Source organism: Lissotriton vulgaris, chromosome 5 (assembly GCF_964263255.1).
Source record: "Lissotriton vulgaris chromosome 5, aLisVul1.2, whole genome shotgun sequence".
NCBI lineage: Eukaryota > Metazoa > Chordata > Amphibia > Caudata > Salamandridae > Lissotriton > Lissotriton vulgaris.
In genome coordinates, this window is record NC_141693.1 from 1,305,779,572 (window position 1) to 1,305,803,096 (window position 23,525).

Below are 23,525 nucleotides of genomic sequence, written 5' to 3' on the forward strand. Positions count from 1 at the left end.
GTGAAGCACACAAGGGCAAGCACAACACTGGAAGTAACACGGAAAGTACTGGTGCGGGAAAGATCATAGAGGATGGCGGCTGGACAAGCAGGGCGAGCGAGAGCAACGTGGACAGGGAAAAAAGCAATGCGTGGGAGGTGAAGCACACAAGGGCAAGCAGAACACTGGAAGTAACACGGAAAGTACTGGTGCGGGAAAGATCAGAGAGGATGGCGGCTGGACAAGCAGGGCGAGCGAGAGCAACGTGGAGCACATGATAAAAGAAGCACACAGGAGAAAGAGAGCATCGCAGAACGGGTAGAAGCACACAGGGAACAAGAAAACGATGGGAATAGGGGAGAAGTGTGGCAGGCAGATGGCTGCGCGGAGGGAAACCGGATGGGGACGGGAGAGCCTGGTGGGGGGCGGGAAGGTATAGAATGACGAGAAAACGATGGGAATCCAAAAATAGAAGAAACGAAAGATCCAAAAATAGAAGAAACGAAAGAAAAACAAGCTAAACCCGGGCAAGCAAGACTATTCCGCCATGCTCGGCTCGAAAAAGCAAATGGCCGGATGGGGGCGGGAGAGCCTGTTGGGGGGGCGGGAATGCGTGCGAGGGGAGAAGTGTGATAGGCAGATGGGCCGGATGGGGGCGGGAGAGCCTGGTGGCAGATGGGCCGGATGGGGGCGGGAGAGCCTGGTGGGGGGGCGGGAATGCGTGCGAGGGGAGAAGTGTGATAGGCAGATGCGCGGAGAGAAGCCGGATGGGGGCGGGAGAGCCTGGTGGGGGCAGGCGGATTAGGGAGATGCTCGTGCGTGTGTGGTCACGTGACCCGCTTTTGTGGTCACGTGACCTCACATGCACTGTAAAGAAACCGCAGTGGAAACCGCAGTGGTTTGACTATTCGATCGAGCCCATGAATTTTCGCCATTCCATTCGCAAGCGAATGGTAATAGGCGAAACCTAAAAAAGGAGAAGGGAAAGAACCAGCATAAAGGCAGATGGACATACTTCATGCGGAAAGGTTCAGAACAATGGACAGCAACATTGATGCGGCTCTGAAGCAAAATTATAAAACTAATTTGAAATGTAGAAAACTGCCAACTCCAAAAAAGAAATGTGTGAATTAGAATTTAATTTGCAGTGAAGTCAAGATAAATTAAATACAAACTAAGGTTTCAAGTTGTCACAAGACGTAATAGAATAACTTTTGCTGGTGTTGACAAAAATGCTGCAGTCAGAGTAGTGGTTCTACATGGAAAATAATATAATACTGAAAGGCTGGATATAAAGGTAGGTATATCACATGCACTGGCACACTGGACCATCGTGGTCCAACTATAAAGCGCCAAGGCTGAATGTTGTAAAGTTATCCGAAGGAAGCGGGACATTAGCTATCATGGCAGCACCTATTTCGACTACTGTATATTGAAGTAATTTTCAACCCCAATACTGTTTTAGTGGATGGGAAGCAACTGCATGATCACTGCTACCACTATTTGTATGAATATGTAAGTGGGAGGCGATATTTCAAGGTAAGAGTAAGGTGAAGGGTACTTTAAGGCTAGACTGAGGCACATGAAAATGGTGCATCAGGCCATAATTATGGGGCATTTAGGGAAACACCTAGAGGAAACAGATGTGTAAAGGCAAACTTGGCCTAGAAACTGGTTTAAAGCTTCAACCACGGATGAACAAGTCTTAAGGCTAGACATAGACCATTGAGCTGACGTAAAGACATAAATAAGTGAAAATAATGGGTTGAGAGCAGACCAAAGAAGGGGAGAAGTGGCTAAACCCGAGATGTGTGCACAAGAATAGCTTTAAGACCAAACCTAATTGAACAGGTGTTTGCAGAAAAAGCAAGTTTAGAGGGTGAACTTTTAAGGCAAGATGAGAAACTGCATCTATGTCAGAACCTCATAAGATGATTTCATGGCATTCTGAAGCAAGTAAGTGACTTTTAAAGTCAGACATAGATGAAAGAAAGGCCTTACGGTCCAACGCAAATATGATCGAGGTTTCAAGGCGAGACCAATTTGACCTAGGGAACTCCGATGAGATTACATTTAGGCCTGCACTATGTGTTAGATAGGCATCTTCGGTCAGGAATAAACACAGTTGGGTAATTGAGTGCAGGTACAAATGCGGACAGACCTTGGTGCATGAGGTGCTTGAGGCCACACATAGGCAAAGAAATGTAGGAATTGAAAATGGATAAAAACTTATGAACTCAATTGAACTACCCATCTCTTGACCATACTTGACAAAAAGAGCCTATCAGGTTACCATGTTACCCCATGCTTACGTAGTACTCTTCTTACAGGCCACAAGGTACATGGAGCCTAAATTAGATCCAGTTAATTGGAAGGTATTAGGACCAGTTGTATACAAGTAAAGGCCCTTAAGGTGGCCTCAGGCATGGTAAACAGGGTCAAAAGAGATGTCTCAAGGAGGTAATAGATGAGGCAGGACTATTCAGGTGGAACTTGGCAATACACTACAGTGACCTTAAAGCAGACACACACGAAAAAGAGTGAATGAGGCTGTTAATGGACAAGTGCAGATGATGGCGGATCTTACCTTGTGTTTCCAGGTTGTCACAGAGTTCAGATTTGGCCTCTCCATTGGGGCGGAAGCTGCCCTTCTGTGTGAACTTGTTGGACATTGTTGCAGCTGTTACCACCGCCTTCAGGCTGCGCTTACGCTTGGGCACGTTCTGCTCAGGGTGGAAAAGGATGATGTACACCTTGGGCATGTAGAGCATTCCCAGAGAGACCGAGGCGCTCAGGCTCACAGAGATGGTCAGCGTCATCGTTTGTATGTACAGCTGAAAAGCAAGAGGAAGCAGCTAAACCAGACTTTCTTTATTTATAGTACATTTACGTTCTCCGACAAGGGTGAGTTAAATAACTTACATTAAACAGACAAATAATCATAGCATTCGTATAATGTAGGGGGAAAGGAAATGAAAAAGAATATATGTATATGTATTGATATATTGTATAACTATCTGTGGATAAACATAGAATGGTGCATCATTACGCATTAGGATACGATTTAAGATTGTATACATGAAGTACACATTTCCTGCATTTGCATTACGTACTCTAGATATGAAGTTTAAGTGCCCTGTTGCTGATTGATTCACTCTGGCAAGAATCTTTCAATTTTCGATCACGTGCCAAATCTAGGAATAGAACCCTGATTTACATGGTACAATGTTGCAACATAGCCACTAAACACATGCAGAACTGAGGAAGAGGCGCTGCATACCACAGCACCTGTGGGGAGGATGTACCGGCTCCCTCCATTGCACTAGAGAAGACCCACCAGAAGCATGTGGACAACTCAAAACAAAGCATAGACCAGGGGTGTTACCTCAGTATTAATCACTGGAATGAGGAATACATGCAGACTGTAACTATAGAAGATAATATGCTATTGACCTTTGCTCTATATATGTTTCCCAGGAGGCATTATATTTGAAGGAGGTGGCAGATGCTAATGATGAGGTAGAAGTGCTTCTGCACTAATATAAGTGAAAGCAGTGCGTAAAGAGTGATAGATATAGTGAACACGTGAAACATAGATATAGGGCGCCATCGTTCTTCTACAAGAGGAAATAAGCTAGGAGAGAAGCTTCTTGGTCCTGCACCTCAACAAATTATACTCATTTAACAACTTACGTTCAGCTCTGTGTATGAAGCTACCATTCCCATGACTTCTCTCTAGGCTTTATCTGAGGAAACCATCGTGAGAACCCAAAGTCCTTCATTTGAGGTTACACAGTCAATCGACATTACCAGAACTTCATCGAAGGTTACAAATCCCATGACATCCCTTGAGCATAATATTTGAGAACATGAACCGTGCTACTTACTCCAGTGCTCCAAGTGAAATGGCAAATCTTGGTATAATCTCTACCTAAAAATGCCTTCTTCATCCTTTCACCTGCTGCAGTATAACCCATGACGCTTCTCAGTCCTATAACTAATGTTACACACTCCATGACCTTCTTCAGACTACTATTCACCCCACTATGACCATCAGCACTCCACCTGATGCTACACACCCCTAAACGTCTTCAATTCTTCCCTTGGTGCTATGCACAGAATATTCTTCTTCGGACAGTGACCTGATTGTACACTCTCCATAAATTTGATCCAGAACTTGATCTCATTTTAATTGTCTGATGATCATCTCTAACACGTCCATGTCCCCTGAATGCCATTCAGAAATTCGTTATCTCATCTATAGCTATGCAGCATATGCACTACAATTACATAACGTTACACACTGCATAATTCGACTACCAGTGTGTCTGAAAAGAGTGATTGATTGAGTAAAGGTCTAAGGAGTGGCAATTGGATAAATCGTGCAGTGAGCTATATATAAAAAGAAGCTTTAATAGCTTTGAATACGACTATTTAATAGGCATTGTGCACAGTGTCATACTTCCTCCAGTTTGTCCATTATGTTACAATGTGTATCCTTCCTTGTCAGTGGGCTCAAATCTCAACTCCATGGGCAGGTGTGTCACGTTTTCAGGCAAAGCTCCTTGTAACAGTGTTCAACCCAACAGGGGGCGTCGATCCAAAGTGTACCCTCACCCTTAAATAGAATTGGATTCTACTCCTTCGCTATGGTATGTTGCGAATTTCAGTTGGCATAGATGGCTGTCACTTGCAGCTCGTACAGGCATTTTCCATGTATTCCTTGGTGAGCATCACACTGCTTCTCATTGTAACAATCTCAGCTCCTCATGGTACACATTTCTTCAATCTCCCATAAATGGTACAATTCTCTTTCTTCTGACTAGAGTGTAGTGTCAGCAGGTATAATCTGCAGTCAGAGTATGGCTGTTGGCTTTTTAGAGCTGGCGACTGTGGACCTAAAACTGTGGTGGGAGACAACCATTTCGGCTTCTTTTACCATAAATCAAGCCTCTGTACTCAGGCAGACCATGCATGCGCCTTAATAACAGGTTTTCCATGACTGGGCTGTCTAGTGTTGGATATTGAAAACACATAGCCCAACTCCTGCTGTCAGCATGAAACCTGGAACCCTGATAAGGGCTAGGTTCCCTTGGTGCTCGTCCAGTTGGTGTGGGCACAGTTTGTAAGAGCTGCCCAGCAACCCTAGCCTTGGCATAGCATTCTCTGGGGTGTGTGGAACTTAACACAAGTCCCAGTCAAGGAAGATACTTTTGGAAATGATTTTGACTGACACCAGCGTTCAAATGTGGTGCCATCTGTGATTGGGCTACGGTTTCCTTCAGTGGCCACACATGCGAATGAGTTCTGTCACTCATAAATAGTTCCTTAGTTTCTATTTGACTTCTGGGAAAGCACTCTGTATTTGCATTGAAAAAAGAGTACAAACCTCTATATTGCTCTCGCCCACAAGGTCAAAATGAGGCCCACAAAGGAAAAGTCATGGAAACAATAAAGAAGAGAAGGTGAATTACCCTGCCTGAAAAATACCTTTACCAGAATTTGTGGTACAGCCCTGAGGCTCAGCTAAAAGAAACCTGCCATGAGGGGAAGGAGTTAGCCAGAGATATGAGGGTTGACTGGAGAGCTGATCAAGGAGAACCAAAATCAGGATCACTAACACTCACACTAACTGTGGCCTGTAGCGGAGCCCTCAGATGAGAAGTGTTGGTGAGCCAGCTCCCCTTCTCTTTCCAATACTTTGTGTTGGCATTTGGCAGCCTGAGTTTGTGTCTTAATGGCATTTGAGTACGAATTATAGGGCACATCGCTTCATCTTAGGATTTCATCATAGGGCCTACTTAGAGCAGGCCACAGCGCGACTGAAGGCATGCCAAATGGGAGCCCATCTGTGCCCATTCATGCCTGGAATGCGCTTAGTGCCACAACCCCTGGCCCTCCTGCCCCCTGAAGATACAACCTCGACTACTGATGCCTCACTAAACACTTTCACTGTGCTGACCCACGCTCCACAGTAGGACCTTTCACTTGAACCCATTGCCACTTCACCTACCACAACACATACACCAGTCCACCAACCAGCCCCAATGCGAACACACCACCTGAACAAAAACACCCACTAACATGTGCCCTTCTCAAAACATGCTCATTATGCAAGCATTGCACCGAATTATGAGACCTCATTGCTACCCTCACACCCAACATCATCTTCCTTACGAGACGTGGCTCAACTCTACATTGGCCCCATATATAGCCTAGGATCCCCAATGGATATAAAATCACTCACCAGGACTGCGCCAACAAGCCGGAAAGGAGGAACAGCCATTATCCGCAAAGAGACCATACAGTGCACCACCACCAACCCAATGGAACAACTCAACTTCAGGCTTTACACGGATGACAAGACAAATATCAGAGGCACCCTCACCTAGCAACCCCCATGTCCAAGCTCCAATTTTTGCAATACCATCACAGAGTTCATTGCACCCTAGCATTAGACTGCAAAGACTACATCTTCCTCAGCAACCTACAATACCACACTGATGACCCTAAGGACAACACTGCACACCCCTCAACAGTATGAGCAGCCTCAGATTGACCCAGATCATCCACAACCTACACACACTGCAAAAAACACATGCTGAATCCAAGTTTTACCTCCAGCAACCACGTGAAATACAGGCATGTCACAGAACTCATGTGGACCAACCACTCCTTCATCCACTTCAGCATCTCCAGCCCCCTTTCTCCCACCCCAAGACGACCAGCACCCTCACGGGAGGAGGAGCAAAATCTCAAAGACCAGCTGGACGGACACTCTCAACACCGCCAACCCTGCTACGGCCAACAACTTCAAACAGGGAGTGAAGCAACAGTATCATCACCATTAAGAGCAATATACAGAGAAAATCCTCCAGAAAGGCCAGCTGATACACCCAAGAACTCAGAACAGCAAAACGAGACATCAAACAGCTGGAGAGGAGATGATGTGCCAGCCAAGACACCTGAAACAGCGTTGCCTTCAAGTCCTCCCTCATCCTCTACCACTGACTGCTGCTGGCAACAAAGCAGACAGCCCTAGCCATATGCAACAAAACCAATAACAACAACACCAAAGAACTTTTTTACTTTGTTAAGGAATTCTCCAACCTGACTGCCAGCGAAAACAATGCCACACCCTTACAGGAGCTGCGCTACATTCTTGTCAACTTCTTCCATGACAAGATAACAATTATATACAAAAACTTCGAACCCCAATCCACCCATACAGACTTCGTTGACAGATATGCCACCACGGCAACTGAAAGGAACCACAGATTGAACACTTTGAACCTCCTCTCCACCCAGGACACCACCTCCACCAATAAATCCATCCACTCTGGAGCTTCCACAGATTCATGCCTGCACCACATCTTCCACCTTGGAAACTAAAGGATTGGCCAGGAACTCACCACTCTGCTCAACTCCTCTACGATCATCCTCATACTCTCGCAAGCCTTGGACACTGTATCCCTCCACAAGCTGATTGAAAGACTGCACCACATGGGCATCCAAGGGGATGTGCTCAGATGGATCACTTTCTTCTTCACCAGAAGAACCCAGAGAATCCATTTTCCAACTTTCACCTTCGAACGCAAGGTTGTCCCCCAGGCCATATCTCCCAGCCCCACACTCTTCAACACATATATGACCTCACTGGCCAGCACTGGCAGATCCCACAATCTCAACATAATTTCCTACGCAGACAACACTCATCATCATCCTACTCACAGATAATCCCACCAGAACCAACTTCCACAGACAAATGATAAGCATTGCCGACTAGATAAAGAACATCTATCTGCAGCTGAACACAGACCAGATGGAAGTATTGATCTTCAGCAACAGCAGCACCACATGGAACGACTCCTGGTGGCCATCAGACCTAGGACCCGCACCCACTCCTTTCGACCATGCCAGAAGCATCGGAATCATCATTGACAACAAGCTCCACATTAACCCCTTCGATGCTGATGTTGAGCTCAGCTCGTCATCAGCCAAGGGGGGCGTGTGCGGATGACGAGCTGAGCTCGTCATCTAACGCGGCTTTTAAAAAAAAGACGCGTAGGGGAAAAATCACTGCAGCAGCGATGCGGTTAAATCACAGATCAACACCATCTGCTCCATCTGCTTCCTCTTTCTGTGCATTCTATGCAAGATCTTCAAATGGCTACCCCTACGCACAAGAAACACTGTGACACAGGCCCTCACCATCATCCAATTGAACTATGCCAACCCCCTTTATGTAGGAATCGCAGCACTCGTCCAACAGAGACTTCAGACCATACAGAACACCGCGGCCAGGCTTTACCCTTGGCCTTTTCCGATAAACCCACATAACACCCCACCTCAGGCATTACACTGCTCCCTGTACAGAAGAGATGCCAATTCAACTGTTGACCCATACACACAGGGCTCTACACAACAAGGACCTGCCTACATTAACCACTGGCTGAACTTCCACCAACCATCAAAAAGACTGCGCTCTGCCTCCCTCTCATTTACCTGTACTCTCCGGATCTACAGAAGCAGAAGTGGAGGATGCTCCTTCTCCCACCTCACAGCAAAGACCTGGAACAGGATCTCCATGCAACTCCAGACCATAACCTCACTTCTGGAATTACCAACGGCTTTCAAGATCTAGCTGTTCGAATAAGCCTCCGGGACCTGCAAGCACCATGATACCCTATCGGGTGATTAGTCACTCTTTATAAATCCGGATTGATTGATTGATCTTGAGCCTACACCCTGCTCCACTTGTAGACGGCAAACTCTTAGGCCTGATTACGATCCTGGCAGATGGGATACTCCATCGCAAACATTTCCAGAAGAAAGCTGAGGTAACGTGTTACATTTTATGTATTCATTGCCTAGTTCCTGTCATGCTATTTTTTGACAATTGGCTTCTTGTTTCTAGCCTCAACATCAAGCGAATGAATGTGTTAACTTCACTACTAGTCAGCTGAAATTCCTTTCTAGCTCTGTTGTTGATCCAATTGCTCTAAGTAAATCAGTTTCCTGAGGCTGCAGGGTGCTTCTTGCTTGAACCTTGGGCACAAATACCTTGATTACAACTGGCTCAATTTAAGATAGGGCTACTGATGTTTCTGAGGTCATAATATTTTATCTCAGCCTTTATTCTGAGATCATTATTCTTTCAAGTGGGCCTAGCGATTCCTTTTGGTGGTGATGTTTGTTGGTGGGATTTTAAGCGTTTCTAGACATCCAAATCTGCAGCATTGATGCTGGTTGCTGATCATGGATATGAATGGGAACATGCAGAGACACTGTTGTAGCAATCCACCTCTGTAGTCAAGTTGCTAGTAAACTGTGTTGCAAGTGCCCTGCATGGGCATGAGAGACTTCTTCTTGTCCACTAATGAAGTTGGGAGTGAACAGATATTTAGTAAAACAATGCAGTCATATGTCTCCGAGTAACTACACACAGAGAGTAGCTTATACTAATGATTTTGCTAAAGTAAATTATACCACGAGGCTTAATGAGACTGTGATGGTAGGCGTAGACGCAGTAATCGTGTTTAGCACCATTTTACAGTCATAAATTGTGTGCTTTCCAGTTCTTTTAGTTGATTATCCTTATTTTTACTGACCTATAAATGTATATACATACATGGTGAATTTTGCTGAGTCTTGTTTATGTCGTAAATTATATGTGTTTCTAACTCATAGCCACCAGATACATCAAGTCGTATCTGCTGGACAACACATCAACAAGAAAGTCAAGTCTTTGTCAATTCTCGGCGTTGGAGTACTCTCCAATACTCAGTTTCAACAGAGGTAAATGAAGCGTTATTCACTTGGGAAGGACTCAGTACTCACTGACTGTTCCAGAAGCTGGGGAAATAGCTTAACGATAAGAAAGAAAAGATCAAGGCAGTGTCGAAAGTGATGAATCAAAAGAAGATCTCAGTGCTAATGGTGCCTGGATGGAGTAAGGTAGGGACAGTTAAGTGTTGATGTATGCAGGGAATCAGTAAGGATGTGATGAATAAATAGACTAAATGGAATAATGGACTGTGAAAGTAGGGACGAGCAAGGGGTACGGAGGGACGGGTAAATGAAAGGTGTAAGCAATGAGGAATAATTGACAGATGTGTGTAGTGATGGATATAGGAAAGAAGTAAAAGTGTAAGGTGATGGAGTATGGGGTAAGGAACTGATTGATGCAGAGAAGGATTATAGGAATGATATTGGGGTGAATGGAAGGGTTCAGAGGTCACAAGTGAAGTAGCGTTTTAATGAAGTGACTAGAAGAGTATGTTGGGCATTGATTTATTTTGGATATGTATACAGCATTAAAGAGAGGAAGAAACCTACAAAGGGTGATGGTAGAATGGAATATTTGATTGAGCATGAACTACCTTTGGATAAAAACGAGGGAAGTGGTCTAGTTGAGGAAGCTGTAAGTGGATTATAAACGGATAAAATCTACACTAGATGAATGAGTGGACCAAAGGATCACAAAACGATAGGTTAGTGAATGAAAAATGGAAGGAAGTTTTTAAGGAGTGATGTGTTAAGAAGAGTAAAGTAGGGTAGGAAATGTAAATGAATGATGGGGGAAACGTACAAGAGAGAAATTGATTGTCTGTGTACAGAATTACCGGGTACAAAGAAAGCGTGATGCAGAGATAGCTGTACCACGCTATAGTAATTTATTAATGTGGGGAACAATATAAGATATAGCTCTACTGGGAAGGTGTAAGGGCATACTGTATGAAAAGAACCTGTAAGGGAGTCGTGTATGGAATATTAACAATATGGACAACGACACACGTGTAAGGGAGCTACTGGTTTTCATCATGTGTGTCTGAGAGCGAGAGGGGAAGAGGGAGCAAGCGAGGTAGGGATTGAGAAACAAAGGGAAAGCATTCCACTTGACTTAACGCATCACCGCACAAGGTGGCGAAGACACATGTGAGATCAAACACCGCCTCCGAAGCACAAGAATAGAATCTCACTTGCCCAGCTAGCGCAATGTGCTTCCTGAGCTCCATCACCTGCTCTGCAGACTCTCAGCTAGGGCGGTGAACGGAAACCACGCACACACAACGTGTCCAGGGAAGATCACTTCCATTTACCCCTAGGAAGTGCTCTTTGAACAGACCGAACTACTGTTAGACACAAAACACACTGCCAATTCACCAGCCACGTGAAAGCAAACCAAACTCCTAATAATTCAGTACAATGAGGACCAATCACATTCCGGTCAGGTAAGCAGTGTAAATATACACCTTCATAAACTAGAAGTAGCACTGTGAATTTAGAGCACACAGGTAGAAACCACACCCGGTCTGCCCGTCTGCACAAGCTATACCATGCTTTCATTCAAACAGCTTTCTGACCATATAACACTCACACCCATCTCTTGGAAAAACAAACCACCAACTCACCCAAACAGATCTGAGAGAACAAAACAGACTTTTACTCAGTCAGCTTCACAGAAAGATACGACAATAAATTGGGGTAGATTGGGCTGGAGTGGGTAGATTTGGGTAGATTTGAGGAGGTAGATAGTGGTAGGGTAGATAAGCTAGATTGGAGGAGTGTGGCTCAATGGTTAGAGCGGCAGACCCTGATGCAGAGTTCTGTCCAGGGACCAGGGTTCGATTCCCGCCTCGGCAGGGTTTCGGGCTCAATTTCCTCGGAGCTGTTAATTCTCGCCTCGGTGCCTATTCTAATCACGGGCCCCACGCTGCAACTCTGGGCAATAGCTTGCTTAGCCTCCACACCGGCCCCAACAGGGCTAAGGATGCCTGGCTTCACCCTGGGGGTGCCCAGGAGTGGACACTTCACAGGGAAAGCCAGGAGGGGTTCCACAGCGGTATGAGTATCAGCGCCAGGAAGCCGAATAGGCGACACCGCAAGGTGACCGTCTGGTGACAGTGCGCTCTATAAGTACCATGAAATTTACATTTACATTTAGATAAGCTAGATTGGGTGGAGTGGAGAGGGACACATTGGGATAGAATGAGGAAGAGTGGCGTGGGCTGGGGTAGATTGGAGTGGAGTGGGATAGACTGGAGTCAGGTAGATTGGGGTGGAGAGGGGGAGATTGTGTGGATTATAGTAGGGTAGAAAGGAATGAAGTGGGGGTCGAATGGGATAGTTTGGAGTGGGGTATATTGCAGTGTAGTGGAGTGGGGTATATTGAGAGTGGGGTAGACAGAAGTGGTGCGGGTAGATTGGAGTGATGTGGGCAGATTGGGATGAGGTGCTGGTGTGTGGTGGAGTAGTGTAGAAGGGGTTAGAGTAGGGTAGCCTGGGGTAGAGTGGGGCAATATCTGATTGGAGAGGTGTAGACTGGGGTAGATTGGAGTGAGGTAGACTGGGGTGAAGTAGATTGGGGTGGAGTGGTGTAGGCTAGAGAGGAGTGGGGCAGATTGGAGTGAGGTGGGTATATTTGGGCAGATAGGAGCAGGGTGGGGGAGATTGGGGAAGAGGAGAGTGCAGTGGATTATGGTGGTTTGGAGTGGGGTAGATAGGGGTGGAGAGAAATATATTGGACTAGAGTAGGGTAGCTTAGGGGGAGTGGAGTAGCTTTGAGTGGGGTCGATTATGTGAATTATGGCAGTGTAGATTGGAATGAAGTGGGGTAGATTCGAGCATAGTCGGGTAGATTGGAGTGAGTTAGATAGGAGTGGGCTTGTTTGGAGTGGTTTAAATTGGGGTGAATTGGAGTCAGGTGGGGTAGACTGGAGAGGAGTAGAATGGTGTGGAGTTGGAGAGATTGATGTGGGGTAAATTGGGGTGGAGTAAATTGGAGTGGGCAGATTGGGTTAGGGTGGGGTAGACGGGAGTGGAGTATATTGGAGTGGAGTAGATTGGAGTAGGGTAGATTGAATGGGGTAGATTGGATTAGGATAGTTTGGGAAAGGGGGGTAGGATAGATTTGAATGGGTGGATTAGGGTGGGATGGGTTAGATTGGACTGGAGTGGCGTAGATCTGGGAAGAATGTGGTAGATTGGAATGAAGTGGAGAGGTATAGTTTGGGTAGAGTGCAATGGAGTGTGGTAGATTGGGTTAGAGTGGAGTGGGTAGATTGGGTGGTTTGAGTGGGGTAGATTGAGTTACAGTGTAGTGGAGTAGGGTGGAATGGAGTTGGATATATTGGATTGGAGTCGGGATTGGAGTGGAGTGAGACAGATAGAAAAGAGTGGAGTGAAGTAGAAAGGAGTGGGGTGGGGTAGATTTGGGTGGTTTGGGGTGGGGTAGACTTTTTCTCCACCAGACTTTTTTCCAGAGCAAGAGAGAAAATCACAAAAGGGAAAAAAAGGGATGAGAACAAAGATGAAAAAGCAGTGTCAAAGGGAGAAGCTGGAATGAAAAGAAACCTGCAAGAGTGAGATGAAGAGGCAGGGAGTGTCTGGTGATGGATTAAAGAGGGATAAGGTGGAAACAACACTGCACATCGTTGGTGTTCTGCACCCCAAACTTCGATAGCGCTGGCCGGAGCAGGCTTCTGGACAAATCTCTGGGCCCGGCAATTATTCTTTTACAAATAAAGCACTGGTAAAGGGGTATGCACCGCAGTTATCAGGCTCAGGTGAAAGTTGGCTATTCTCTTACATAATACATCTCAGTTCGTTGACTAATAAAATAACCTAGGTCGACTTTATACCAAATGGTGGTCTCTTCTTTTGAGTGAGAGTAATACCATAGGACGAATATTAGGAAAAAATGTTTTACTCCCATTTAGAATTACAAACCTTACCTACAGTGAAGGGTTTGCACTTGGTGGCTGCCCTGGACACTCTCCCAGTTCCCTCCATAGAGAGGTAACCCGGGGGCAGGACCAGCTCGAAGAGCGAGAACACTGTGTCTCGCGACGAATGGCCTCCCCGTGTAAAGGCCCATTGATAGCCACCCAGACATGAAAAAGGGCTCGAGAACCGCGAACAGACAGTTAATCCTATTAAAGGCTCCGCCATAGAAGAAACGCTGCATTAAACATGCAAATTCCCTTCAGCAGCACGAAACACAAGCACCATTTACAGTCGTTCCCACACCAGAGTTAAAGCATGGCATTGTGTGGCGCCACAAAAGGAACAGCGAGGTGCTCCCTCTGCGGCCTGTCCTTAAGGAAAAGGTACCAATTATTTCTGAGAACAAAATGCTCGTATACATTTCATATCGGGCAAAACACTAAATCATAATGGAAAGAAAACTATGCACAAATGTTCCTCTTTCCAGCACATTCTCTCCATCCTAGCTACTCTGGGGTCAAATGAGCCACACGCGTGCAAATTCAGAGCCAGGTTTGACTACACTACTCTGTGCAGCGCCTAGACACTCAATCGGGCATCAGTGCACTGTATAAGTGTTGTTCGTCAGTCATTCTGATCTGTGCTCTGAACAGTTTGACTTTTTTCACTTCCATTAACAAGAATCCTGTTCTCCCTTTAGCACCCCTTTCCTCTCTCTTTCTATTAGACACTTAGGCCCTTATTGTCTTGACATCTTTCTGAAATCCTCAATCTGCATATCTCATAATCTCCCAGAACTACCATTGGCATGTATCACTCTGTATGCTGTGCAGAGAAGCCACGGATTGGATATACATGTAGTGTGCACACCTTAATGACTCAGTAACCCGCACTGTGAGAAACTCGCTCTGCCTTCAGCCTTGCTTAGCTTCAGAGCTCTCTCTCATTCACTTTCATAACACCTACCCACAACCTGAACTCACTCAGACAGCTGGTCAAACAGCCAAAGGTGACTCAGTTCTTAGTATGCATTACAAAAGAGTCTTTTGTTGTATAAAAACACTAAAGCAATACATTTTGGAAAAGCAAATAGTTTTAGGGAATGCAAGATGAAGTAAAATGTGAAATCTAAACAGGGACCGCGTCTCTACAGTGAAATACATTGAGGGTTTTTATGGTCATTTTTGAGACAATAATCAGTGCTTTTGCAAGAAAAGTTAAGGACATGAATATAGAGCCCAAAAGGCACCTATTTCCAAGTTGAGTTTTATTCTGTCCGGGTTTAAGTGCCAGCAGGACCCTACCCACTTATAGCCCTGTGGTTATCTTTATTATTATCATTATTATTGCATTTATTGAGCGCACAGCTACCCGGAGGTTTCCCGGCACTTGCCTTGGGAACCCGTCCTGGCTTTTCCCTGTGAGATAGCCCCTACAGAGCATCCCCAAGGTGAAAGCCAGGCATCCCGCCGCAGGGGGGCCGTTGTGGAGATTAAGCAAGCTTAATGCCCAGAGTTGCAGAGTGAGAACCCATGATTAGAGCAGGCACCGAAGCGAGAATTATCAAGTCCGTGGACATTTGAGCTCAAGACCCTGCCGCGTCGGGAATTGAACCCTGGTCCCGGGTCTGACCTCAGCTTCCAGGTCTGCCTGCTCTACACCGTGAGCCACACTTCTCCACACATCTTTGTAGCGACTAGGTGTGAGGAAAGCTTTTCTTCACCGCATAGTTTTAGTCAAGTTCTTTACAGCGGGGTAGGTGGGAGGGGGCCACTCTTTTTGGGGGTAGAGAGGTGAGCAAGTCGTCTATCGACTACCACCCCCACCCTGAGAACAAGTCCTCTGTCAACTCCCCACCCCCCACTCTTACCTGCACCGGGTGGGAAACCCAGGGTCCGTCCCGGGCGGCAATAGGTCTAGCTAAGCCACTGGTTCTTGATTTTTATCTGTCACAGTGTAAAACATTTTTTTGTCATTTTGCGAACCCCTAAATTCAGCACAGAATGAACTTCCATCTTCCAAGCACAGGATACAACAATAACTGGATGGTGACACATGAGTTATGCCTCTTCCTATGTAAGTAAAAGCTTAGGGATGGTGTCCTACCTACGTGCATGTTCAGATACAGCTGTACCAAGAGTTCCAAGAGATTATTAAACATGTACAATTGTCTTTCGCTGAACAAAATGGGCTGAATGGGAACCTCCTCTTTCGTCAAAGGACAGAGAAAGAGTGTAATCAGCTGTGCCACCACTGACATGACCCAGAGAGACATAACCTCTTTCATAGCTCAAAGATAACCAGATCTATCAAACAACGGGATATTATTAGATCACTCATTCACTGATGTCAGGCGTCCTGTCATTTTATTTGCTTTACCTCCGGGCTCATCATATATAGATTGCTAAATGTGAGAGGTGTAGGAGCAAAGGACGTTGTGTACCCCATGCGTTAGCAGCTACAGCGGGTGGGGTCCTAAATGGCCTCTCCTATCTGGAATAAGGAAGACAAATGCTCATGATTAACAATGAAAGAAGATGGGTTGAAAATGGAAAGAATGATAGATGGCTAAAAGGAGGAAGGTTGGGTGAAAGGATGGGTGAAAGGGTGAATTGGTAAAATGATTCATGGATGGGTGAAAGGGTGGATGAGTGAAAGGATGTGTGGGTGTGAATGGCAATGTGAAATTTTGGATGGGTGAAAGGATGCATGAGTGGGGGAAAGGATGCGTGGGTGGGCGAATGGGTTAAACGATGAATAAGTAGGTGAATGGATGGGAGGGTGGGTGGGTATATGAAAGAACGGATGGCTGAAAAGATTGTTGAAAGGAAGAATGGGTGAAAGGATGGATGGATGGATGGATTGGTGAAACACTGAATGATGGATGAAAAATGAATGTGCTTTTGCTTCTGGATTTGTCTGCAGCATTTGATACTGTTTAGAAAAGGGGGTGGTTATGAACAGAGTGTCTGAGTTAAACAGACCACTCTTACCCAGTCCAAAGATCAGGGCTTGATCCATCACCGTTATTTATCTCACTGCCCCATCCCAGCTCAGAACCTGGCTATATGCAAATCAGTCTGTACCTGGCCCAGTGCATCATGGGAACAGGGCAGACTAAACTACCAAGCCAATTCTTCACCAGAAAGGAGACAAGCTACCGGGGACCGGTTTCTGGCATTTCAGCCTTCTTCGGCCCGGCTTGCTTGAATCCTGATGGAGCAGTGAGAAAGGGACTCATGTCTGAGTATACCCTGCCACACCTATAGTGGCCAAAAACGATTTAGAAAAGGGGGTGGTGATGAACAGAGTGTCTGAGTTAAACAGACCACTCTTACCCAGTCCAAAGATCAGGGCTTGATCCATCACCGTTATTTATCTCACTGCCCCATCCCAGCTCAGAACCTGGCTATATGCAAATCAGTCTGTACCTGGCCCAGTGCATCATGGGAACAGGGCAGACTAAACTACCAAGCCAATTCTTCACCAGAAAGGAGACAAGCTACCGGGGACCGGTTTCTGGCATTTCAGCCTTCTTCGGCCCGGCTTGCTTGAATCCTGATGGAGCAGTGAGAAAGGGACTCATGTCTGAGTATACCCTGCCACACCTATAGTGGCCAAAAACGATTTAGAAAAGGGGGTGGTGATGAACAGAGTGTCTGAGTTAAACAGACCACTCTTACCCAGTCCAAAGATCAGGGCTTGATCCATCACCGTTATTTATCTCACTGCCCCATCCCAGCTCAGAATCTGGCTATATGCAAATCAGTCTGTACCTGGCCCAGTGCATCATGGGAACAGGGCAGACTAAACTACCAAGCCAATTCTTCACCAGAAAGGAGACAAGCTACCGGGGACCGGTTTCTGGCATTTCAGCCTTCTTCGGCCCGGCTTGCTTGAATCCTGATGGAGCAGTGAGAAAGGGACTCATGTCTGAGTATACCCTGCCACACCTATAGTAGCCAAAAACAATTTAGAAAAGGGGGTGGTGATGAACAGAGTGTCTGAGTTAAACAGACCACTCTTACCCAGTCCAAAGATCAGGGCTTGATCCATCACCGTTATTTATCTCACTGCCCCATCCCAGCTCAGAACCTGGCTATATGCAAATCAGTCTGTACCTGGCCCAGTGCATCATGGGAACAGGGCAGACTAAACTACCAAGCCAATTCTTCACCAGAAAGGAGACAAGCTACCGGGGACCGGTTTCTGGCATTTCAGCCTTCTTCGGCCCGGCTTGCTTGAATCCTGATGGAGCAGTGAGAAAGGGACTCATGTCTGAGTATACCCTGCCACACCTATAGTAGCCAAAAACAATTTAGAAAAGGGGGTGGTGATGAACAGAGTGTCTGAGTTAAACAGACCACTCTTACCCAGTCCAAAGATCAGGGCTTGATCCATCACCGTTATTTATCTCACTGCCCCATCCCAGCTCAGAACCTGGCTATATGCAAATCAGTCTGTACCTGGCCCAGTGCATCATGGGAACAGGGCAGACTAAACTACCAAGCCAATTCTTCACCAGAAAGGAGACAAGCTACCGGGGACCGGTTTCTGGCATTTCAGCCTTCTTCGGCCCGGCTTGCTTGAATCCTGATGGAGCAGTGAGAAAGGGACTCATGTCTGAGTATACCCTGCCACACCTATAGTGGCCAAAAACGATTTAGAAAAGGGGGTGGTGATGAACAGAGTGTCTGAGTTAAACAGACCACTCTTACCCAGTCCAAAGATCAGGGCTTGATCCATCACCGTTATTTATCTCACTGCCCCATCCCAGCTCAGAACCTGGCTATATGCAAATCAGTCTGTACCTGGCCCAGTGCATCATGGGAACAGGGCAGACTAAACTACCAAGCCAATTCTTCACCAGAAAGGAGACAAGCTACCGGGGACCGGTTTCTGGCATTTCAGCCTTCTTCGGCCCGGCTTGCTTGAATCCTGATGGAGCAGTGAGAAAGGGACTCATGTCTGAGTATACCCTGCCACACCTATAGTGGCCAAAAACGATTTAGAAAAGGGGGTGGTGATGAACAGAGTGTCTGAGTTAAACAGACCACTCTTACCCAGTCCAAAGACCAGGGCTTGATCCATCACCGTTATTTATCTCACTGCCCCATCCCAGCTCAGAACCTGGCTATATGCAAATCAGTCTGTACCTGGCCCAGTGCATCATGGGAACAGGGCAGACTAAACTACCAAGCCAATTCTTCACCAGAAAGGAGACAAGCTACTGGGGACCGGTTTCTGGCATTTCAGCCTTCTTCGGCCCGGCTTGCTTGAATCCTGATGGAGCAGTGAGAAAGGGACTCATGTCTGAGTATACCCTGCCACACCTATAGTGGCCAAAAACAATTTAGAAAAGGGGGTGGTGATGAACAGAGTGTCTGAGTTAAACAGACCACTCTTACCCAGTCCAAAGATCAGGGCTTGATCCATCACCGTTATTTATCTCACTGCCCCATCCCAGCTCAGAACCTGGCTATATGCAAATCAGTCTGTACCTGGCCCAGTGCATCATGGGAACAGGGCAGACTAAACTACCAAGCCAATTCTTCACCAGAAAGGAGACAATCTACCGGGGACCGGTTTCTGGCATTTCAGCCTTCTTCGGCCCGGCTTGCTTGAATCCTGATGGAGCAGTGAGAAAGGGACTCATGTCTGAGTATACCCTGCCACACCTATAGTGGCCAAAAACGATTTAGAAAAGGGGGTGGTGATGAACAGAGTGTCTGAGTTAAACAGACCACTCTTACCCAGTCCAAAGATCAGGGCTTGATCCATCACCGTTATTTATCTCACTGCCCCATCCCAGCTCAGAACCTGGCTATATGCAAATCAGTCTGTACCTGGCCCAGTGCATCATGGGAACAGGGCAGACTAAACTACCAAGCCAATTCTTCACCAGAAAGGAGACAATCTACCGGGGACCGGTTTCTGGCATTTCAGCCTTCTTCGGCCCGGCTTGCTTGAATCCTGATGGAGCAGTGAGAAAGGGACTCATGTCTGAGTATACCCTGCCACACCTATAGTGGCCAAAAACGATTTAGAAAAGGGGGTGGTGATGAACAGAGTGTCTGAGTTAAACAGACCACTCTTACCCAGTCCAAAGATCAGGGCTTGATCCATCACCGTTATTTATCTCACTGCCCCATCCCAGCTCAGAACCTGGCTATATGCAAATCAGTCTGTACCTGGCCCAGTGCATCATGGGAACAGGGCAGACTAAACTACCAAGCCAATTCTTCACCAGAAAGGAGACAAGCTACCGGGGACCGGTTTCTGGCATTTCAGCCTTCTTCGGCCCGGCTTGCTTGAATCCTGATGGAGCAGTGAGAAAGGGACTCATGTCTGAGTATACCCTGCCACACCTATAGTGGCCAAAAACGATTTAGAAAAGGGGGTGGTGATGAACAGAGTGTCTGAGTTAAACAGACCACTCTTACCCAGTCCAAAGATCAGGGCTTGATCCATCACCGTTATTTATCTCACTGCCCCATCCCAGCTCAGAACCTGGCTATATGCAAATCAGTCTGTACCTGGCCCAGTGCATCATGGGAACAGGGCAGACTAAACTACCAAGCCAATTCTTCACCAGAAAGGAGACAAGCTACCGGGGACCGGTTTCTGGCATTTCAGCCTTCTTCGGCCCGGCTTGCTTGAATCCTGATGGAGCAGTGAGAAAGGGGCTCATGTCTGAGTATACCCTGCCACACCTATAGTGGCCAAAAACGATTTTCGAAAAGGGGGTGGTGATGAACAGAGTGTCTGAGTTAAACAGACCACTCTTACCCAGTCCAAAGATCAGGGCTTGATCCATCACCGTTATTTATCTCACTGCCCCATCCCAGCTCAGAACCTGGCTATATGCAAATCAGTCTGTACCTGGCCCAGTGCATCATGGGAACAGGGCAGACTAAACTACCAAGCCAATTCTTCACCAGAAAGGAGACAAGCTACCGGGGACCGGTTTCTGGCATTTCAGCCTTCTTCGGCCCGGCTTGCTTGAATCCTGATGGAGCAGTGAGAAAGGGACTCATGTCTGAGTATACCCTGCCACACCTATAGTGGCCAAAAACGATTTAGAAAAGGGGGTGGTGATGAACAGAGTGTCTGAGTTAAACAGACCACTCTTACCCAGTCCAAAGATCAGGGCTTGATCCATCACTGTTATTTATCTCACTGCCCCACCCCAGCTCAGAACCTGGCTATATGCAAATCAGTCTGTACCTGACCCAGTGCATCATGGGAACAGGGCAGACTAAACTACCAAGCCAATTCTTCACCAGAAAGGAGACAAGCTACCGGGGACCGGTTTCTGGCATTTCAGCCTTCTTCGGCCCGGCTTGCTTGAATCCTGATGGAGCAGTGAGAAAGGGACTCATGTCTGAGTATACCCTGCCACACCTATAGTGGCCAAAAACGATTTAGAAAAGGGGGTGGTGATGAACAGAGTGTCTGAGTTAAACAGACCACTCTTACCCAGTCCAAAGATCAGGGCTTGATCCATCACCGTTATTTATCTCACTGCCCCATCCCAGCTCAGAACCTGGCTATATGCAAATCAGTCTGTACCTGGCCCAGTGCATCATGGGAACAGGGCAGACTAAACTACCAAGCCAATTCTTCACCAGAAAGGAGACAAGCTACCGGGGACCGGTTTCTGGCATTTAAGCCTTCTTCGGCCCGGCTTGCTTGAATCCTGATGGAGCAGTGAGAAAGGGACTCATGTCTGAGTATACCCTGCCACACCTATAGTGGCCAAAAACGGTTTAGAAAAGGGGGTGGTGATGAACAGAGTGTCTGAGTTAAACAGACCACTCTTACCCAGTCCAAAGATCAGGGCTTGATCCATCACCGTTATTTATCTCACTGCCCCATCCCAGCTCAGAACCTGGCTATATGCAAATCAGTCTGTACCTGGCCCAGTGCATCATGGGAACAGGGCAGACTAAACTACCAACGGTGTTGGATCTAGCCCTGATCTCTTGACTGGGTGAGAGTTTTCTGCTTTATTCAGAGACTCTGTCCCTCACCACCCCTTGTTGTAAATATTTTTGTCCACCCTAAGCGTGGAAGGGTATTTTCAGATGTGAGACCCTTGCTCATTGCACCATCAGGATTCAAGCAAACCGGGCCGAAGACGGCTGTAATGCCAGAAACCGGTCCCCGGGAGCTTGTTTCCTTCCCAGTGTAAGAATTGGCTTTTGTAGTTTGGTTTACCCTGTTCCCATCATGCACTGGGACAGGAACAGACTAATTTGCATACAGCCAGGTTCTGAAACTGGGATGGTGCAGTGAGCTAAAAAACGGTGTTGGATCTAGCCCTGATCTCTTGACTGGGTGAGAGCTTTCTGCTTTATTCAGAGACTCTGTCCCTCACCACCCCTTGTTGTAAATATGCATTTGATACTGTGTCACATCCTAAGCTGATTCAAAGGTGGCATAAGACGGGAGTCCATGGCACTGCATTACAATGGTTTGGTGATTTTTTAACAAACAGAACTCAGAATATTCCTCTGGGTTCCTAAAAATTGCGTACCGTGATGCCGGACAAGGGGGTGCCTCGGGGCTCTTGTCTGAGACCCACACTGTTTAACATATATGGTGTTCCCCTTGCCAATATTGTCAGAGTTTTTGGTTTCTAACTTTTATCTTAGGCTGATGATAAGCAGCTACTAATCTCCTTTAATAAAGGTCTAGATAAAGCGAATAAAACTTTCTCAGCTGGGATGAATTCCATTACCACCCAGGATAACGAAAAATTGTCTCTAGCTGAATGTTGGCAAAACAGAGATTATGCTGTTTGGCAACGCTCACCAGCTTTGGGCCCCTGAACTGGGTAAAGCTCCATCTGCTAAACTGGAAGTCAAGAACTTAGGCGTCCATTTGGACCAATCCCTCACAATGAAAGAACAGGTTATGACTACCACAGGCTCTTGTTTTTATAGGATGTGCCTGTTGAGAAGAGATGTTCCCCTCCTCCCATTTTCTGTGAGGAAAACTATAAGCCAAGCATTGGATATCTACTGCTTGGATTAGTACAACGCTTTACTGGCCTCTACTCATGAGACATTACTATCTAAACTGCAAGTTCTTCAGAACACTGCAGTCTCATATGTAACCTTCCTTCCAGCTACTTCTGCTCCCCTTCTACATTCCCTTCATTGCTTTCCAATCCATAAAATAATTATTTAAAAAATGTGCTGTTTAACACATAATTCTCTGATTGGGATAGATCCAATCTATCTATATTTGAAGCTTACACATTACAGAGCAGTCAGACTTTTAAGAACTAACAACAAAGCTCCGCTAACTGTACCACGGGCAAGAGAGTCCCGTTCATGGGGCCGGTCCTTTTCTTACCCAGTCCCTCTGTACTGGAATGCGTTAAAGCTCTACATTCAAAAGTGCACTGATCATTTTAAGTTAAGGAAACTCCTTAAAACAGAGCTATATTCAGCTTTGTAGTCCTGTGAATTGCCTGGCATCTGCAGGCCGAGATACCCCTCCCAGGATGATTTGTGCGCAATATAAATTAAATTCACATAACATAAAGGTGAAATAGTGGGTATTCACAGGTGGATAGAAGGGACAAAGGACGAATGACGAGTTTTCTAGCTAAAAGAAACTAGGGAGCTCTTCTGGGGAGAGTTGGGCTCACCTGCTGCACTTCCTTGGTGCCACCAGAGCATTGGTTCAAACTGGGGGCTATTTTAATTTTCAGACTACTCCATTGCTAAGAACGCATTTGAAAGCACGCGCACAGTAGCAGATTAGCCCAGAAGTTCATGAAAACAAGTTTCAAACCATTAAAATGG

The 23,525-nt window shown here is 46.4% G+C and overlaps 1 protein-coding gene across 1 annotated transcript in view; it reads right to left on the bottom strand.

The window, feature by feature from the left end:
* The window catches only part of GRM4 (glutamate metabotropic receptor 4), a 1,245,640-nt gene that overhangs the window by 90,906 nt on the left and 1,131,209 nt on the right, over window positions 1-23,525 (bottom strand). The window contains exon 10 of the mRNA XM_086923193.1: window positions 2,567-2,813. Within this exon, the coding sequence (XP_086779319.1) occupies window positions 2,567-2,813 (247 nt within the window). The remainder of the gene's footprint in view (window positions 1-2,566; window positions 2,814-23,525) is intronic.